Source organism: Andrographis paniculata, unplaced genomic scaffold (genome assembly GCF_009805555.1).
Source record: "Andrographis paniculata isolate CXL003 unplaced genomic scaffold, ASM980555v1 Contig60END, whole genome shotgun sequence".
Lineage (NCBI taxonomy): Eukaryota > Viridiplantae > Streptophyta > Magnoliopsida > Lamiales > Acanthaceae > Andrographis > Andrographis paniculata.
The window spans coordinates 686,481-704,205 of NW_026137596.1; the positions used below are offsets into that span (position 1 = coordinate 686,481).

A 17,725-nucleotide genomic window follows, 5' to 3' on the forward strand; every position below is an offset into this window, starting at 1 on the left:
TTACATTACATAAAAATAAATTAAATAAATAAAAGATATTGGACTGATTTCGAATCTGAATAATAAATTGAATAACGCAAATCCCGATAGCAAAAACAATTATACGATTCAAATAATTAAGATTATAATAATAATAATAATAATTTGATCAAATTGGCAAACATTGGATTGGCCATTTAAGGATCGTATCGTAGAAATCGTTAGAGATTTCGGATTCGATTCAATTAAAAATTACATGTAGTTATTTATTTTTATTACATACTGAGGTAGTTCATTGGAGCTCCTTGGATTCCAGCTCCTGATTAAATCCAAGCCGTTGGCGTGATACATGAATGGTGTGGATTGATCCCAAGTGATTTAGATGCTAGTATATTATAGTGTATTTATCTTACCCTTGTTTTTACTTATTATTTTGTATCAGTGTGTATGTATTTTTTCTTTTTTAAAAAAAAAAAAAAAAAAAGAGAAAAATTAATGATAGTTATAATCAATTTTTTTTTTTCAATTTCTATGAGAAAATTAGGTGTATAATTTTGATTGTATCCGTAATTGTAAGATCATGGATTCAAGTTTTCCTAAGATTACTTAATTTTGTCTGTCATATATAATTTATCTAATATGTTATCTTATCGGCCTAATTTACAAGCTATTAAATTTGGTAAAAGGTTTATTCATAACATAATCAAAGAGTAACAGTGGTAGATTTTTACATCATAAATAAAAATAAAATTGAAGAAACAAATCTTACAATTTGTTTATATTTTTACCAAACATACATTTAAGTTGGTTTATATTTTACTTCTCTTTATTCTATTGTAAAGATAAATTTAATATTACATAGTTTTATCTATATAGATACATTCATAGGTATATGCATACATTCTATATATTATATGTATTCTATCACCCTTTAAAAATAAAAAATAAAAAGATATAATAATAATAATAATAGATAGATACAAAATATATATTCCTTATTTAAAATAGGTGTTGCAAAAATTAGAAAAATCAAGAACGCATGCAAGATAGACGAAGTATAGTTCCACACACTTGCACTATGTTCTTTTTAAGGATGCGTTTGTTTGGGGGGTTTGGATTTTGAGTTAAGATTTTGAATAGTTGTATGATGTGATATAAATAGGTGTTGATGTGATGTTTTGAATGTAAAATTAATTTTTAGTATAATATAAAAAATGAAAAATAGACGTTTTAATTTGATATTTTTGGGGGAAAAAAATAAGATGAATAGTGTATTTAAAATTCAATCCCCCGAAACAAACACACTAATTTGTTTTTATTTTGTTGCTATAATTTAACGCTCAGTTTTTATACATAAAAAATTGTATATAATAATTATTTTATATTAATAAATTACTGTATAATACTAGAATACTCTTGTAATTTTATAGGAATAGAAGTGACAATAATTATGTATGGCTATTGTTGGAAAATGGAAATTCGACAAAATCTCCTTCTAATACCTCAATAAGGTCAACTTCCTAAAATGTGATTATATCACAATAATAACTCTATATTAAATTTCAAAACAATAAATAAGACAAAGGTATTTGATAATTCAGTTAGATTATAAATCAATCTGATTGTCACAAATGCGTACCGACCGACAACAGCTCAGAGTTTGGTCATCTCCTCTGATTGAAACTCCGTATTCCGACGGCTCCTCGGGTGAGATTAAATGTTAGAACACGCATTAGAAATACGAAGATAAAAAGGTACAATGGTGAGAGCTTGAGTGTACATTTTTTTCTCCCAACAATTTATTCTCACAATCAACCTTGTGTCCCCGACTAGCAATATAGCCATATTGATGTCTATAATTAATTCATTTTTTACATAAATGACATTGAGAATTTCTCCATGATTCTGATAATACATTGATTAACCCATTCAATATGTCTTGTGTATGGATTTGACAAGAGGAGACAATAGAGTAGAGGCAAAAGTAACTAGGTTTGTTATTGCAATCACAGGTTGTCTGCAACCTTAACGTTGAAAGAAAAATAAAAAAATAAAAAAATAATAAAAAATCGAACACAATTGTTGTATGAGCGAGGGATTTGTTCATATACCAAAACAAATAAAGAGTCATTTTTATTTATCAGCTATGTTATAAGAAATAGGCACAATTATTATAATTATTGTGCAATGTAGTAATTAGTGACCTACAATACCAACTTAACACAATCATTTAAAATAATTTGTTTATATTTTAACCATATAAATATTATTGTCTTCGATAATGTATATTGTAACAATATATAAATATTTATTTAACAATATGTAATGCTCATAAGGTTTTCAAAGAAAATCGAGGGTGTGTTTGTTTTTTAAAATAATTTGAATATATATTTTTTACATCATGTATTTGTGTATGTAATACTCCATCCGCCCGCCTCTTAGTGTCATATTTACCTTTTGCATCATTGTATTTAACAATAAAAATATCTTTACATTTTTATAATTTTTGTACAGATGTCTTTCTATTAATATTATAAAATACTAATGTAAGTATTTTTGTATTTTTTTATTAATTTGTACTACATTTTTTATATAATAATTAATATTCAAATATCAAAACGCAAAAAATAAATGAGACCCTTAGCTTAGAGCGCGCTGGACGGGGTAGTATAAAAATAATAAATGTGCGTTATATATTATTTTTTTTGGAGGGGGGAATTGTGTCGGTATTTTTTTATTTGCAAAAAGAACACACCCATATAATTTATGGATTAATTAATATAATGTTTACTTTAATTGATGATTAAATATTAGGTAAAAGTATATTATATATTAATTTTTTAAAAAAAATCAAATTACATTTCAAAATCAAAATATATTTCAAATAAATATTAAACAAAAAATTGTTGTCGTATTTATATAAAATTATTATAAATGTCTAAAATAATACTCCCTCCGTCCCACATACCATGTCCACGTTGCCGTTTCTGTCCGTCTCACATACCATGTCCCTTTTTTTTTTTGAAAAATGATTACACATTTTAATCTCATTTTAAATTTTTTAATTTTATTTTTTTAAAATTTTAATTAAACTAATTAGTTATCTTAATCTTAATTTATAATTATTTATATTATAGGATAATTATTTTCACTAATATATTTTTAATTATCTACTAATTATACTCCTCTTAAAATACCGTGTCTACGATGTAACAGACACGATACGTGGAACGAATGGAGTATTATTTAACTATTTTATTAAGTGAGATTAAAGAATATTAGAACTGTGGATTGAATTAACAGTTCAACAAATTACTATTATTGTACCGAATTCATAATTATATTAGACTCAAATATATAAAAGTAAATATAATATTAGAATGAATAAAATAATATTAATTACGTAGTAAAGTCACCATAAAAAATAAATATGTATTAAATAATATCTTTGATTAAATAAATTACATCATAACTATCTCAAACCTATGCAAATCATATGACATTCAAAATATTTCTATTGAGACAGTTTTAAATTTATATGTATTAATAGATTAGATTACTTAGATTTGAGTCTATCGAGTCTATGAAGAAGACAATCTCGTTACATTCCCCAAAATTTCTAACAATTTCAAAACTAGAATCCCATTAAATTTAATCCAACCCATCCAAACGAATCCTAACTTACAAATCTGCCTTGAAAGGTCAGATTTGAGTTGACCCTTTGAGCATGGAAAAAATCAAGTCAAAGACTACCTAATTGACAATAACAACTGTTACTATACAATTAATTAATTAATCAATCAATCAATAATAAATTACTATTTTTCTAGAAAAAATAAAAAAAAATAAAAAAATGTAGATACTTCACAGTTCACACTACATAGTATCTCTATTCACACCACATAGAATATAATGTTATGGTTTCAAGAGTAACTATCATCATAAATCAAAATAAAATAAAAATAAAATCGGGTCCATCTATTTTTTATTTATTTCTTTTAAATTTAATTATTTTCTAATGAACTTTTGTTTGCTTACTTAAGTGATCACGTCTATGTAGATTGACTAATCAATTAATTTTAAAATTCTTAGGTAAATTGTTTTTTTATCATATTAATTGAGTGCCACGCCTTAACTAATATTCTTATAATTATCTAAGTCGGCCCTGTAGAAACTCTAGTTGAATTAAATTTATATTACAAAATTGTAATCAATTATATATATATATGTACATATATACAGTGTCGACACATTAAACAATTAATAAAAAAAAAAATGATGTCAAGTAGTTTTTTATATTTCTGTTTGAAAAGATAAGTAAATGACAAAAAAAAAAAAAAAAAAAAAAAAATCTTGAATTTGATTATATTTAATGTGAGTTATGCCAAGCGAAATATTTTGATCATAAGTTACGGTATTTCATTTCTTTATTTTTTTTTATTTAAAAAAATAGATACGAAAAGATTCTCATGTAATGTTTTAGGATTGAAAACGTATTCAATAATTTACATGGTCAACACACGATCGTCATCTAGTGTTTTAAAATTGATAATATATATCACCACTGTTCTGCAACAAGAGTACTATTTGCAGTAAAAAAAAAAAAATTAAAATAAATATAATATATGATAAGTTGTAAGAGTATTTATTATATTAGGTAACTAGTACCATTATTAAATTAGAAAATAATACCCTTATTTTGAGACAGACAAAAAAAAAATAAAATGATATCCTTCTTATGGCACGAAATATAATACTTCCTCCGTCCCATTGAAATGGTGGCATTTTTTTTTACACATAGATTTTTTAATATTAATATTATATTGAATTTTAGTAGAAAAGACAAAAATACCCCTATTAGCATAGTGTAATATAAAAGTAATGACATTTGTGTAATATATTGTAAGTTGAAAGGGTATTTATTATGTTAGGTAGGTAGTACAATTACTAAATTAGGAAATTGTAATCTTGATTTGAGACGGACAAAAACTAAAAATAATAACTTTTCAATAGGACGGAGGGATAGGTCTAAAGTTATGTTATACATTGGTAAGTTACTTTAATGTCAAATTCATATGTAAACATTGAGCAAAGAATCAAGACTTTGTTGAAGTATATATTTTAATTTTTTTGTTGGCATTTTTAATTTACAATAATTTTTTTATAAAAATACATTAAATATATATCTTTTTTCATAAAATATCAATCAACTATCGAATGTTTTTACTATTGTCAAAATTAAAACTTCAAAAACTCTTATTTAAACAAAGATCCAAATCGGTAAGTGGAGAAGATGTGTTTCTTACCCAACTTTTGTCATATTAATGAATATCATTTGTGCTTTTTAGGGTATGATTACTTGTACTATGGTATATTGAATTATAAAAGTTTTAAAATAAAAATGTATATTACATACTATAATATTTTGAATAAAATAGATATTTTGCGTAATATATTTTAGAGTATAAATAATAAAAAAAAAAGCAAATTTGTAATTTAATACAATGAAAATGAAATAAAAATATAATTAAGGGTGTTCTTTCAACAATAAAATACATATATATTTTTTCAAAAATATTACTACTGTCTACCGCCAATCTATCCATTTACTTTTTGCATGTTAATATTTGAATATTAATTATTATATCAACACATAATACAAATAAATAAAAAACGACAAAAATACTTTTATTGATGTTTTATAATACAAATAAAATAACATTTGTACAAAAAATTATACAAATATAAGAATATTTTTAATGTTGAAAACAACGATGCCAAATACAAATGGATAGATTGGCATTTACTTTTTGCACGTAGATTTTTTAATATTAGTATTATATTGGATTATAGTGAAAAAGACAAAAATACCCCTGTTAGTATGGTGTAATATAAAAGTAATGATATTTGTATTGTAAATTGAAAGAGTATTTATTACGTTAGGTAGGTAGTACAATTACTAAATTAAAAAATGATAACCTTGTTTTGGGACAGATGAAAATAGAAATTGTAACATTTCAATTGGACGAAAATAGCAATATATTTTTATAATGGGAGTGGTGATTCAAATAATAATAATAATAATAATAATAATAATAATAATTAAATTTAATCCATATTAACCAACAGTGATGACAGTAAATATGGTGTTACCATGCAATCATTGCAATTTCTTAATAGCCTCATATTCAAATCTATCATTCGAACCCAAAGTCCAAAAATAAAAAATAAAATAAACCTTAATTTTGGTTTTAAATTGTTGTGATGATATACATGCATGCGTAAGAATAAATTAAATTACTTAGGGGTGGCTCTTAAAGAGAATGCAAACACAGCTTTAATTGTGCCAAATGGACCTTTAGGATGAAGATGAGTTCATTTAACTTAGTCAAAATTCAATTAATTTATTTATATAAATTACATCATTCATTCATTTAATTAATCTTAGTACGAATTAAGGTACAGCCGTCCAATTTTATTAATTATTGCATACGCGGGGTCTGAAACCGCCTAAGTAAATTAAAATTAGATTCAATATATGTCTGTGTACCAAATAAATAAATAAATAAATATATATATATATATTTCCAATTTCTTATTATTATGATAATGAGAAATTAACTAATTGTTTATATTTCATCAAGTTAGTTAAACATTCAATGTACTAATCATCTTTACGTACGAAGCCATGTTTAGTCTTTTTTTTTTTTTTTCTTTTGAACCATTGATAAATTGTACCATAATTTATTTTTCTTTACAAATTAGGTCACTAAAAAATACTATAGTTTAAATAAATAAATAAATAAATAAAATGAATGTCGAATGGCCCCTTGAGCCAGGGTGCTTGGCCCTAAGATACATGTTAAGTCATTTACTTTTAATTTTATCCAAATTAAATTAATAAAAAGGCGAGAAGTTAAAAACGCAAATGAAAATTTATAAATCGCTACTAATCGAAAATTTTGAATTGAGTATCAAATATTGAATTCAATGAATGAATGAATTGCAATTATGAAAATAATTATACAAATCTAATTTAATTGTTACGTTCAAAACATAATCAATCAAATTAGACATAATCAAGCAATCATAAAAAATAAAAAATAAAAAGAAACAAAAAACACTTATGACATATCTATAAGAAATCATCGAAGCGGACATTGTTGACGTACCATGTTGTATCCTTGCACGTAATAATTATAGAAAAGAAGACGACAACGGCATGTCATGGAGTCGTCAACTATTGTAAGATAGCGAAAAAAACTCAAACTATTTTACAACATATATAGTGTAAGATTTTTGTAACAAAATCTTTGTAATATATATGAGAGGAGGCTCAAAATTTTTTTTTGAGGTGTATATAACTTCACCACATTTAAAGATGTCACCATATATATATATATATATATATATTAATTGTATTTATATATTCAATTTGAAATTGAAAAGGCAATGCAAACCAAGTGGATCATAATTGGAAATTGAATTAATAAATTAATTCAGTAGGGTTTAGGGTTGACACTCATCACCAAAAGGCACTTGTTACGTGCCAAACATATCTATAGTAATTTTATTCAGAATATATATATATATATATATTATACATATTGCCAATAATTATTTCATTAGCAGAATCGTTACATCATATGATCCTTAAGAATCTTTTTATTTATTTATTGAAAAAGGGGAAATTAGTAAATTAATTCAGTAGGGTTTAGGGTTGACCTTTACTAGACCTGATAGGTCAGTGCCCTAATAAGATCTCACTATATATATATATATATATATATGGTTAGTTAATAAATTAGTTTAATTTAAAGTTGACAATAACCAGTCGGGATTAATTGTACTTTAGAAATGATAAGATATGTTCTTTTTAGTTAATACTTATTTATCATACTTATATACTTCTTAATTAATATCTAAATTAAATTTGAAATCTGACTTTGTGTATGTATATATAATGTATGTGACTTTTTTTGCATGTGAAGATAAGTTCGAACAACAATAAAGAAAAGATTTGTCGGAACTAAATAAACACTCTTCTTTGATCCATTCAATTAAATATTTTTATCCGACTCCGACTCCGGATAAAGTACTGACTGCATATTCAATACGAGTGAGCAACACATCAATTATAAAGCAACAACACAAAATTTATACTAATACTCCCTCCGTCCCAAATACCATGTCTACATTGTTGTTTTTGTCCGTCCCACATACCATGTCATTTTCTTTTTTTGGAAAATGATTACACACTTTAATTTCATTTTAAATTTTTAAATTTTTTTTTTATTTTAATTAAACTAATTAGTTATTTTAATCTTAATTTATAATTATTTATATCTACAGTGTAGCAGACACGGTATTTGGGACGGAGGGAGTAATAAATTTTGGACATTTCAAAGTCATAGTATTTATTAAGCCGCCAAGACAACAAGGTTCGCTGGTCCCGTTCGTGATATAAATCTTGAATTAAAAAAATTAGAAAATAAAGAAATAAAATTAAATAGGTTGAGGTGGTATGCATCCTGCAGAGGAGACACGCAAGAAATGAAAGGGAAATATTTGCGCGTGTTACTGTGGGGTGAGCTGTGATGTGCTGTACTCTATTTAATGACCAATAATACATACATATATGTGATTTTTTTATATAAATACGTCACGTTTATTTGTATTTTAGATTTTTTTTTAAAAAAAAATAATAATAATAAATACGACTAATAAAAAAAATATTGAACCATACATATATGTTGTTTATTGTATAATGCGAAAATAGATAAATATATACATATATAAACTGAGGAATACAATAATTTTGTCCACTATATATTCTCAATAATTTTTTATTTGTTCATTATTATTTATTATTTTATACAATAAATATGGCAAAAAGTTGTGAAATGAAATATATTGAAACTTATAAGAATAAATAAACTGTGAATGAATGTGATCATTTAACATAGTTATGGGACAAAAATTTGATGGAAATTTCATATGTCATTTTTTTTACTATGCGATGATTAATGTTTCGGTGTTATTTTGAAAATAAAATAAGCGGGTAAGGACAAAACAATTATTTAATTATTCATCTACGTGACGATTTTCATGACAAATATATTGATTTATTTGTTAAATTTTATGCATGTTCAAGGTCGATTTTGGGGTACTTTTCGATCCTATTAATAAATTTGTCGCATGTATTGATCTTAATTGATTAAATGTCTCCAATTTTGGGCTTTTGAAAGCCATCGAAGGTCATTTCCTTTCTCGATTTAATATTCTTCCATTACTTAATTACTATATATGGATTCATCACCATCATTGTATTTGGTCTTGTATTTTAAATAATAACCAAATATGATACTTTACTAAATAAAATAATACATATCAGCCTCATGTGAATTTTACCAACATTAAGATTAAGACATACGTATGTATGTGTAAGTATGAGTAGTCAAAAAAAGGGTGGAATGTTACAGCTAGGAAAAATAAATTGAATTCGATATATATATATATATATATGTGTGTACATAATTTAAATATTTGGATTATAGATGAATCTTCTAATTTACAACTGTTTCAGTTCAATTAATCAAAAAAAAATTGGCAGTTTTATATATTAATAAGTGTGTAGGTACGTGCATTTGATGCAATTGTTAGCAGTCTAATATGATGTCTAGTTTTGAATTTTAATTGGATAAAAATTAAAAGCTGACAAAGTTGGATTATTCACTTCTTCGTCAAATATGCATCAAATAATTAATTTTAAATATATATTTTGTATTGCAAAATATATATATATATATATATATTACAGCTTGCAGTTGCAGGATGGCTGCATTGGAATTTTCCTACACACATTTATATATCTTCTGATCGATCAATTTTGTCTGTGAATTATTAAAAAATAAAATATTAGTCGTGATTTTAATAAGCCAGCTGTGCATTCACCTAATTTTTTTAAATAAAAATAAATAAACCAATACTCCTATTTTTTTAATATTTATTTCAACTTTTATTAACTATATAGTTTTTACTACTCTATTTTTTATAAGTATACATAACGGACTATTACTAGAATATTAGGTTCAATTATTATTTAAATACAACACATAAAAATAAAATACAAGTATAAAATTGAACGAGAGAAATATATATAAAAACTTGAAAGAAACCACAAAGGGTTTGATTAATTGATTTAATCAAGAATTAAGCCTTATAATAGTAATAATTATTTAAATACGTGACTTAATTTGTTGGCATCCTATCAGACCAAATTTAAAGCTGTCTCCTTCTCTGGGGATAAATTTCATCAGATTAGAGGTCACAGGATATATATCATTTGAATTTAAGTATTCAAAATAAATAAATATATATATATTTAAGTAACAATACCGAGGATGTATATAGGCAGGGAGACATAAATAAAAATTAATAAAATAAATTAGATTATGGCTGCAGCGGCGGCGGCGGCGGCTGTACGGCAGCCTGTATTATGCGCCACCAAGCACTAGGTCCGAAATCCAGGACGCGGATCCGGATCCAGTTCCATGGTCAATTATATATGCTCCATATATATAAATATATATTATAAAAAAAATGTCACTATATGACCAATTAATTACATATTACTGTGTGTATTTGCTTTTATTTCTACTATTATTTCTGATAAGCTTACTTACTAATATAAATATACGTATTTTATTAAAATAAAAATAAATAAATATTTTTATAATTTTCAAAAACTTAACAACTAAAGAACACCAACCTCTATTTTTTTATGTATAAATTTTAATAATCTTATTTTCTATGTATATGTTATCTATAAAAAAAATAAAAAATAAAAATAAAAACAATGTCTGATATCATATTTAGAAGATATTTGAAGATCTACTTAAAATCGATATTTTTAAGTGGAATAATTCTTTATCCTTATATCTAAGAAAGGAGTTACCATAATTTTTTTATATTGACTATAATATTCAATAAATTTGAGTTTTGAATATAGTAAGAATTTTAAATTAGAATAGTTTTATGATGTAATATGTTAAATATTTAATTAATTTTAAATATAATATAAAAAAATATATATTCAATTTGACATTGTGAAAAAAAAAAAATTGATAATAAAAAAAAGTAGAAAATCTAAAAAGAAAAAAGAAAAAATCCAAATAAATACAGCCATATATAATGTGTCAATTAATTAATGAATTGGGCATGCAGGAATTACTGATCAGTAGAGTGAAGAATTAAAAAAGTGACTTGCATGCATGCATGGGCCCTCCATTCACATTCCACTTGCAATACTATATAATAAAATTATTATTAATTTATTACAATATATAAAAATGAGTGTAGATGAAATTAGGATGAGATTAATGTGTCGGGATCCTTGCGGCAGAGCCTACTCATTTTCTGGATTTTTTTTTTTTTTTTTAATTTTTATAACGGGTTAGATGTGATATATTAAATATTATTTTTAATATTTCAAATAAAACTATTTGTCAAAATTACATGATTATATATATATATATATTTTTGTCTTCTGTTAAATTTAGCCACAATTCATTTACAATAAATAAAAATTTTATTTATCCACCATTTTATTAGGCTTTAACTAATAATAGTAACAAATTTGTGATAAAATATTCATTATATATTGCCATATTTTAATATACTATTGGATAACGTGATATTGTTTTATTTTATTTTACTTTTGATGTTTTTTCGACAATATTTTTAAAAAGAAATAAAATAATGATTATAAAAAAAGTTTTTAAAACTACAAAAAGAACAATTTATACCACTATTAATCTTTCTTTTTTTTATTTCAAAAAAATATTAATTAGTTTTGATGTGAAAATTTATGTTTTGGATGGAATTTAAATGGAAAATATGTTTGTGTCATATTTTTATGTTAACAAAATGATTTATTGATTTTGATGTATGTGGGCTATTTTATAACTATTTCTAATTTTCAAAGCCCAATTGAGACCCAAATATGAGAAGGATTTGCTTTTTGAATTTAAATTTAAATAATATTTTATTATGATATTTTTTAAAAAATAATAATATCTTTTTATTAAAGATTATAGAAATAATTGTAATTTTTGTTTGAAATAAAAAAACAAACAAATCTTTTAATTTTTTTCGTGCAAATTGTTTTCCGCTTTATTTAGCAAAACATTTTTAGAATAGTAAAAAACTCATATCCAAGGTACTATAATTGTGAGAATATATATATTGATGAGATATATCTGTATAAATAAATAATTTCCGTAAGGAATGACCCGGTGCTGTAGGAGTTGGATTTATGACCGTGAGATTATGAATTTTAGGTTCGGTCGGAGTTTACCCAGTGCGCACTTTCGGATAGTAACTACGGATTCTCGTGCCATCCGAAATATATATATATATATATGGAAGAGGAATAGTTAAATATAGTGCATAGATCTTACAGAAATTCTATATAATATATAACCTCCTATGTATCTATTCCAATACTAGTGGATATTATTAAAAATAACAATGAAGGAATGTTTGAAAATATGATATTTTTGTATGTATATTTAATACATTGTTTTTATTAAAAATGACGCTAAGCTATACATTAATATAGTAAGAACAAAAAGATGAAATTAAAAATAAAAAGAATAAAAGCAGAGGAAAATGATTTCATGTGTGAGTAGGCCTCCAAGGGGTTGTGACAGCGGCCGGCGATAGTGCCGGGGCCGGCATGGTATCGAACATCTCCCACTGCATTGTTATTACAACAGGGCCGCGGCCAGGGGCCGAGGCCTGCTGACATTGCTCCGGCAAATAATAACTCCGAATTTCTTGTCGCTGTTCATATGGTTCGTGCTCGACTAAATTCTTACCATTTTCCGGCGTCAGGACATGGCGCTTGCCCGAGTTTCTTACCTTAAGCATCTCAAGAGTCTCAACATAGCTCTGCGCTCTTTTCACCTAAAGTTTTCAAATTGGATCAAGCTAAAAATGGCGGATTGAACTAAGTTTTCTTCGAATCTAACATCCTCGAATCAATCAAATTCTTACCTGCATTTTCCTCTGCAGTTTGACATCGCCATCGACAACGATCTCGTCCAATTTAAGCAACTGATTCATCAAAAGTTCGATCAGATTCACCACGTCCTTTTCAGACACTTGCCCCCCTTTCGAAAATGTCGACTCGAGAGCAGACACCTAAGGCAGTTAGATTAGATCACATCAATTTTCATTATTACATATTTTGGTTAATGTGATAAATCGTTGATTAGTTCATACCTGTGCAGCAATGATGTCGACTTCCAGGCTGATTCGTGATATGCACTTTGCAGCCTTCTCCATTTTAGCGTTTTTCTTCATCTGTAAATAGCGCTTTTCTTTGCATATTGGATCCTCTTGAAGGACGATTTTGGAATTGTTCTTCACCCCTGCTATGTCCAGATACGCCATAGATTCCCTCTCCTTGTCCTTGTAATAAACCTTCTGATCCTCGTGGTGCAATCCTGTTCGCCCCGACAACATTTTCTTCAATTCCCCTGTAAGAATTGTTCAAATCGATGAATAATAGTAGGAGCTTCGATTGAATTTGAAGTAGTCGGAAACGGTTGGATTTAATCACCAAATGTAGCTCGGGAGCTGATGTTCACTTCGTGGTAGGTGGAGCCGTACTTCACGCGCAGGCGAATAGTCGGCGGCGGCGGCGGCGCGTGGCTTTGGTGTCTGTTTTGGACAAGCATTCCGCCCGGCCGAAGCTCCCACTCATTCTCGCCGCCGACGACAACACCGCCATTATTCCTACCTGTCCTCATTCGCATCATCTTCTCGTGTAAAATCGATAACCTAGGTTGTAACAAAATCTGATCGATTTCGAATTTAGAACTCGGCAGAGACTCGTAAATCTCGGAATTACACAAATGCAATGACGCGTCGGTGCTAACAATACCTGTCAGTTCTTACAGTAAGACTATTTTTCGTTCCTAATCGCCGACAGATTAGATTCGCTTCTTCAACCTTCAAATCTTCGAACAACCTCGTGTGGAACTCCCAATCGTCCAGATTCGAGACACCCGTGCAATATCAATGTCCGCCACCAGAATCAAAACCAAATCTGAGAATATTTTCAATCTCCGAATTCTGAAAGAACAGAAAGTGCGAAGAAAATGGCTCAACGAAAGCATAAGTATAGCAGTTGGACATGAACCCTAAACTGGAATGATTACGTAGAGTAGGAATCAAAAGATGGCACGTGCCATTTCTGAGGGTGATTTGGGAATTTCACGTTACGGAGTGCGGTGGGTCCCGCCGGGAAAAGTCTCAACAAAATATTAGGACAATTGTCAATTACAGTTGTGATGATGTTAACGGCGACTGGTAATTGCCGGTAGACAATCTTAATCGGACGGTCGCAGGCTGATCTCAATTGCGAATGACCATTTTAAAAAAATAAAAGGCTTAAAGATGACATTTCTAAAATATATTTAATGAAAAGAAATATTTGTTTTAGATAGACGTGAAGTAAAGCAACAGCAATTTCCGTTACACTGATTTCAGTTGGACTAACCAAACAAGGCAGTACGTGACGCGCACGTGTTAGAAATAGTGGCAGTGTGTCCACTTCCCAAGTTCACTTCTACACTCGATCTCCACCGACACATTTGAACCGTCCGATTAACGCTAAGGATTTGACACTGACCGTAGATCCATCGGCTTGAAAAAGAAAATAGATTAAGCTGTGGGCCACGGGCCCGTCCTGGATCAGACCCAGTTTGTTGTAATAGCAGACCTTGGCCCACTTTTAATAATTTTGTACGGCCCACAAAGCAATTCGTTTCTAGCCCATATAAAATTGGGCCGAATTATATTCGTTGTCCAGGCTAGTTTTCTTTTATATACTTTTCCAAGGAAGCGACCAACTATGTAAATTTATATAAAATTTCATAATTATATGCCTAACATCATTATTGAACATTATCATTATATTATTTGCTAACAAGATACAATGAAGCTATTGTTTGATGTAAAAGTAACTTTTATTTAAATAAAATAAAATTATAAGATTATAAATATTTTTTTAATAAGTCTATCTATCTCCACTTTCTTTCTCGTCGCAACATCAGATTTTTACTTCTACCTGCGGAACTCCAAACAATACAGGCATACATTAAAGCATAAACGCCTTATCTATCTCCGCAGCCATGGCTGCTGCTGCACTCGGCTGCAATTTCCACCTCAAACTCCACGAACCCTACAAATTTGTCAGAAGAATCCCAACCACCATCTCCTGCTCTCAGTCTCAGAGCAACATTAAGGTAGAAACTTCCTGCGCACGTTTTTTTGCCCTATTTTGTTGTTTATAATGTGAAAAAAGAAATCTAGGTTGTAATAAACGGGGCAGCCAAGGAAATAGGAAGAGCAGCAGTGGTTGCAGTGACCAAGGCAAGGGGAATGGAAGTAGCCGGCGCAGTCGATTCTTACTTGGTCGGAGAAGACATTGGAAAGGTTCGAATTCGATTCTGCCCTTGCAATTTAGTCCTCCAACTTTCGATTCAATTCAATTTGGTGAATGTGGCTTCTTTAGGTTTGCGACATGGAAGAGGCTTTGGAAATTCCCGTAGTGAATGACCTTACAATGGTCTTAGGTTCCATCTCTCAGGTAATAACTTTACAAGCTTTATTCTCGAATGAAATCCGCCATAACTTCTAATGTTGGTATAGTCAAAAGCAACCTCTGTCGTTGTGGACTTCACCGATCCTTCAGCAGTTTATGAAAATGTCAAACAGGTAAAAATCATACTCTCCTATACATACATACAGATATATGTATAGATTTTGAGTGTGGAATTTGATCAGGCAACGGCATTTGGAGTGAAGAGTGTAGTCCATGTTCCTCGTATGAAAATGGACACTGTTTCTGCATTGTCGGCATTCTGTGAAAAAGCAAGCATGGTGAGCATACAGGGTGAGATTGATGAGAGCCTATACTTACTTACATACATACATACATACAACACACACATAAATATATATATATATATTGGCTCTGTTTCACCTAAATTGTTCTAAAAGAATTTTGTAATAGATTGTGGTGTGCGGTGGACTCGTAACATTGACGTACTTATTTTTATAAGATATTGTATTCGATTGGATTCCAGTGTGCAATTTGTTGAATTTAATTACGAATCCGTTGTGTATGTTAACGACATGAGTTAAAAATGACTGTAGGGGTGCGTCGTGGCGCCAACGCTTTCCATTGGATCGATACTCCTCCAACAAGCTGCGATAACCGCCTCTTTTCACTACAACAGTGTCGAGATCATCGAATCCCGGCCTCGCCCCGCTGTAAGAACTCCAATCCAATTCGAATTAAGGCTGCTGATCCATTCATTGATTAGTTCATAAGATCATTGTAAGATTGCAACGATCCTTGCCCGGACAGGATTTCCCGTCGCAGGAGGCAGTGCAAATAGCTAACAACATCAGCAACCTAGGCCACATATACAACAGAGAAGACATTTCCACAGATACTCGGGTCAGTCTGTCCTAAAATCATTTAAAATACAACAGATGGATCGATCCCATCGATCAAATCCTATACATAATCGAAATTTCAGGCGAGGGGTCAAGTAGTCGGGGAAGATGGAGTGAGGGTGCACAGCATGGTCCTTCCCGGCCTCCCCTCCAGCACAGCAGTCTACTTCTCCCGCCCCGGCGAGGTCACTTTTTTATTTTTTATTTTTAATTCTGAAAAGCTCGAATTTAAGACAACCTAAGATGGTGATCCATCAAATCCAGGTTTATACGGTGAAGCACGACATTACAGACGTGCAATGTCTCATGCCGGGGCTCCTCCTCGCCATCCGAAGAGTTGTCCGTCTCAAGGTAATGGCCAATAATCTTACCTACGAACTTATATAGAATTAAATAAAGAATAAATTGATTTGATGTGTTGTTTCTTGTCTTGGATTTGCAGAGCCTGGTGTATGGCTTGGAAAAGTTCCTGTAAATAATGCTTCTTTTTGTTATTAACAAAGAAAAAATATATATATATAGTATTTAACTATTATGTTTCGATGAATATTTATTTATTACAAATGTTACACTCTCATTATTATTGGTCGTTATTCTCTTTAATTGCTAACTAGAGTATTCATAAATGCGCTCGTTAACTCCAATGAAATTAATTTTAGCAGAGGGAGTATCGGTTTAGCAGCGGCAGTTAGAAATTAATGCTTCTTTTTACCTTCATTTTGCTTCTTGTTTGCTTTTTGATGGACAATGATCAAACACAATTTTAATTTATAAAATCAAATACCAATTCAAAATAATTTACAATATATAATAACAAATAGTACATGATATAACAAAAAATATATATATATATATAGTTCATAAGGAATGACTGGGGATTTAGAAATTAAATTGGTGATAGTGAGATTATGGATTCAAACTCTTCATTACCTGCAAATGCACTTGCCAAACATGGTTTTGCATGCAAATACAATTTATGTTTAAAGTAAAAACTGATATACCAAGAGATTTTTTTATATATTTAATCAGTACTATGTAGCCAAAATATATATAAATATATTCTAACATTAGTAAAAACTAAATTTAGCAAATAATTTGACATTATATCCAAAAGATGACTTAATAAGGTGGGATAAATAGTTGAAACCTATCTAATAATGAAAAAAGAAAAAAGAAGAGAATTTGTTTATATTTTTATCATTAAAATATT

General features: G+C 28.5%; 2 protein-coding genes across 3 annotated transcripts; one reads left to right on the forward strand and one right to left on the reverse strand.

Annotated features, from left to right (window-relative positions):
• Positions 1-12,481: 12,481 nt before the first annotated feature.
• LOC127259811 (BAG family molecular chaperone regulator 3-like) lies at positions 12,482-14,176 on the reverse strand. Of its 2 annotated transcripts, XM_051287424.1 has the most exons (5): positions 13,931-14,176; positions 13,607-13,844; positions 13,267-13,523; positions 13,039-13,185; positions 12,483-12,948 (listed from the first exon to the last, which is right to left on the reverse strand). In XM_051287424.1, the coding sequence occupies exons 2-5, from the start codon at positions 13,803-13,805 to the stop codon at positions 12,658-12,660; spliced, it is 894 nt and encodes a 297-aa protein (XP_051143381.1). In that variant the 5' UTR covers positions 13,806-13,844; positions 13,931-14,176; the 3' UTR covers positions 12,483-12,657. The 2 variants fall into 2 exon arrangements, with proteins under 2 accessions (XP_051143383.1, XP_051143381.1); XM_051287426.1 differs by having other exon boundaries at positions 12,482-12,948; positions 13,607-14,176.
• A 907-nt stretch (positions 14,177-15,083) lies between these two features.
• LOC127259274 (dihydrodipicolinate reductase-like protein CRR1, chloroplastic) lies at positions 15,084-17,118 on the forward strand. The gene is made up of 10 exons (XM_051286482.1): positions 15,084-15,296; positions 15,364-15,486; positions 15,566-15,640; positions 15,703-15,768; positions 15,838-15,933; positions 16,210-16,326; positions 16,424-16,516; positions 16,599-16,700; positions 16,780-16,866; positions 16,958-17,118. The coding sequence occupies exons 1-10, from the start codon at positions 15,183-15,185 to the stop codon at positions 16,988-16,990; spliced, it is 906 nt and encodes a 301-aa protein (XP_051142439.1). The 5' UTR covers positions 15,084-15,182; the 3' UTR covers positions 16,991-17,118.
• Positions 17,119-17,725: the final 607 nt, after the last annotated feature.

Coding starts and splice junctions, on each gene's coding strand:
- LOC127259274 (XM_051286482.1), top strand. CDS start 15,183: ATGGCTGCTGCTGCACTCGGCTGCAATTTCCACCTCAAACTCCACGAA. Junction 15,641..15,702: donor TCTTAGGTTCCATCTCTCAG/GTAATAACTTTA, acceptor ATGTTGGTATAG/TCAAAAGCAACCTCTGTCGT. Junction 15,769..15,837: donor TTTATGAAAATGTCAAACAG/GTAAAAATCATA, acceptor GAATTTGATCAG/GCAACGGCATTTGGAGTGAA.
- LOC127259811 (XM_051287426.1), bottom strand. CDS start 13,805: ATGATGCGAATGAGGACAGGTAGGAATAATGGCGGTGTTGTCGTCGGC. Junction 13,186..13,266: donor TCGACATCATTGCTGCACAG/GTATGAACTAAT, acceptor TAACTGCCTTAG/GTGTCTGCTCTCGAGTCGAC. Junction 12,949..13,038: donor AACTGCAGAGGAAAATGCAG/GTAAGAATTTGA, acceptor TGAAAACTTTAG/GTGAAAAGAGCGCAGAGCTA.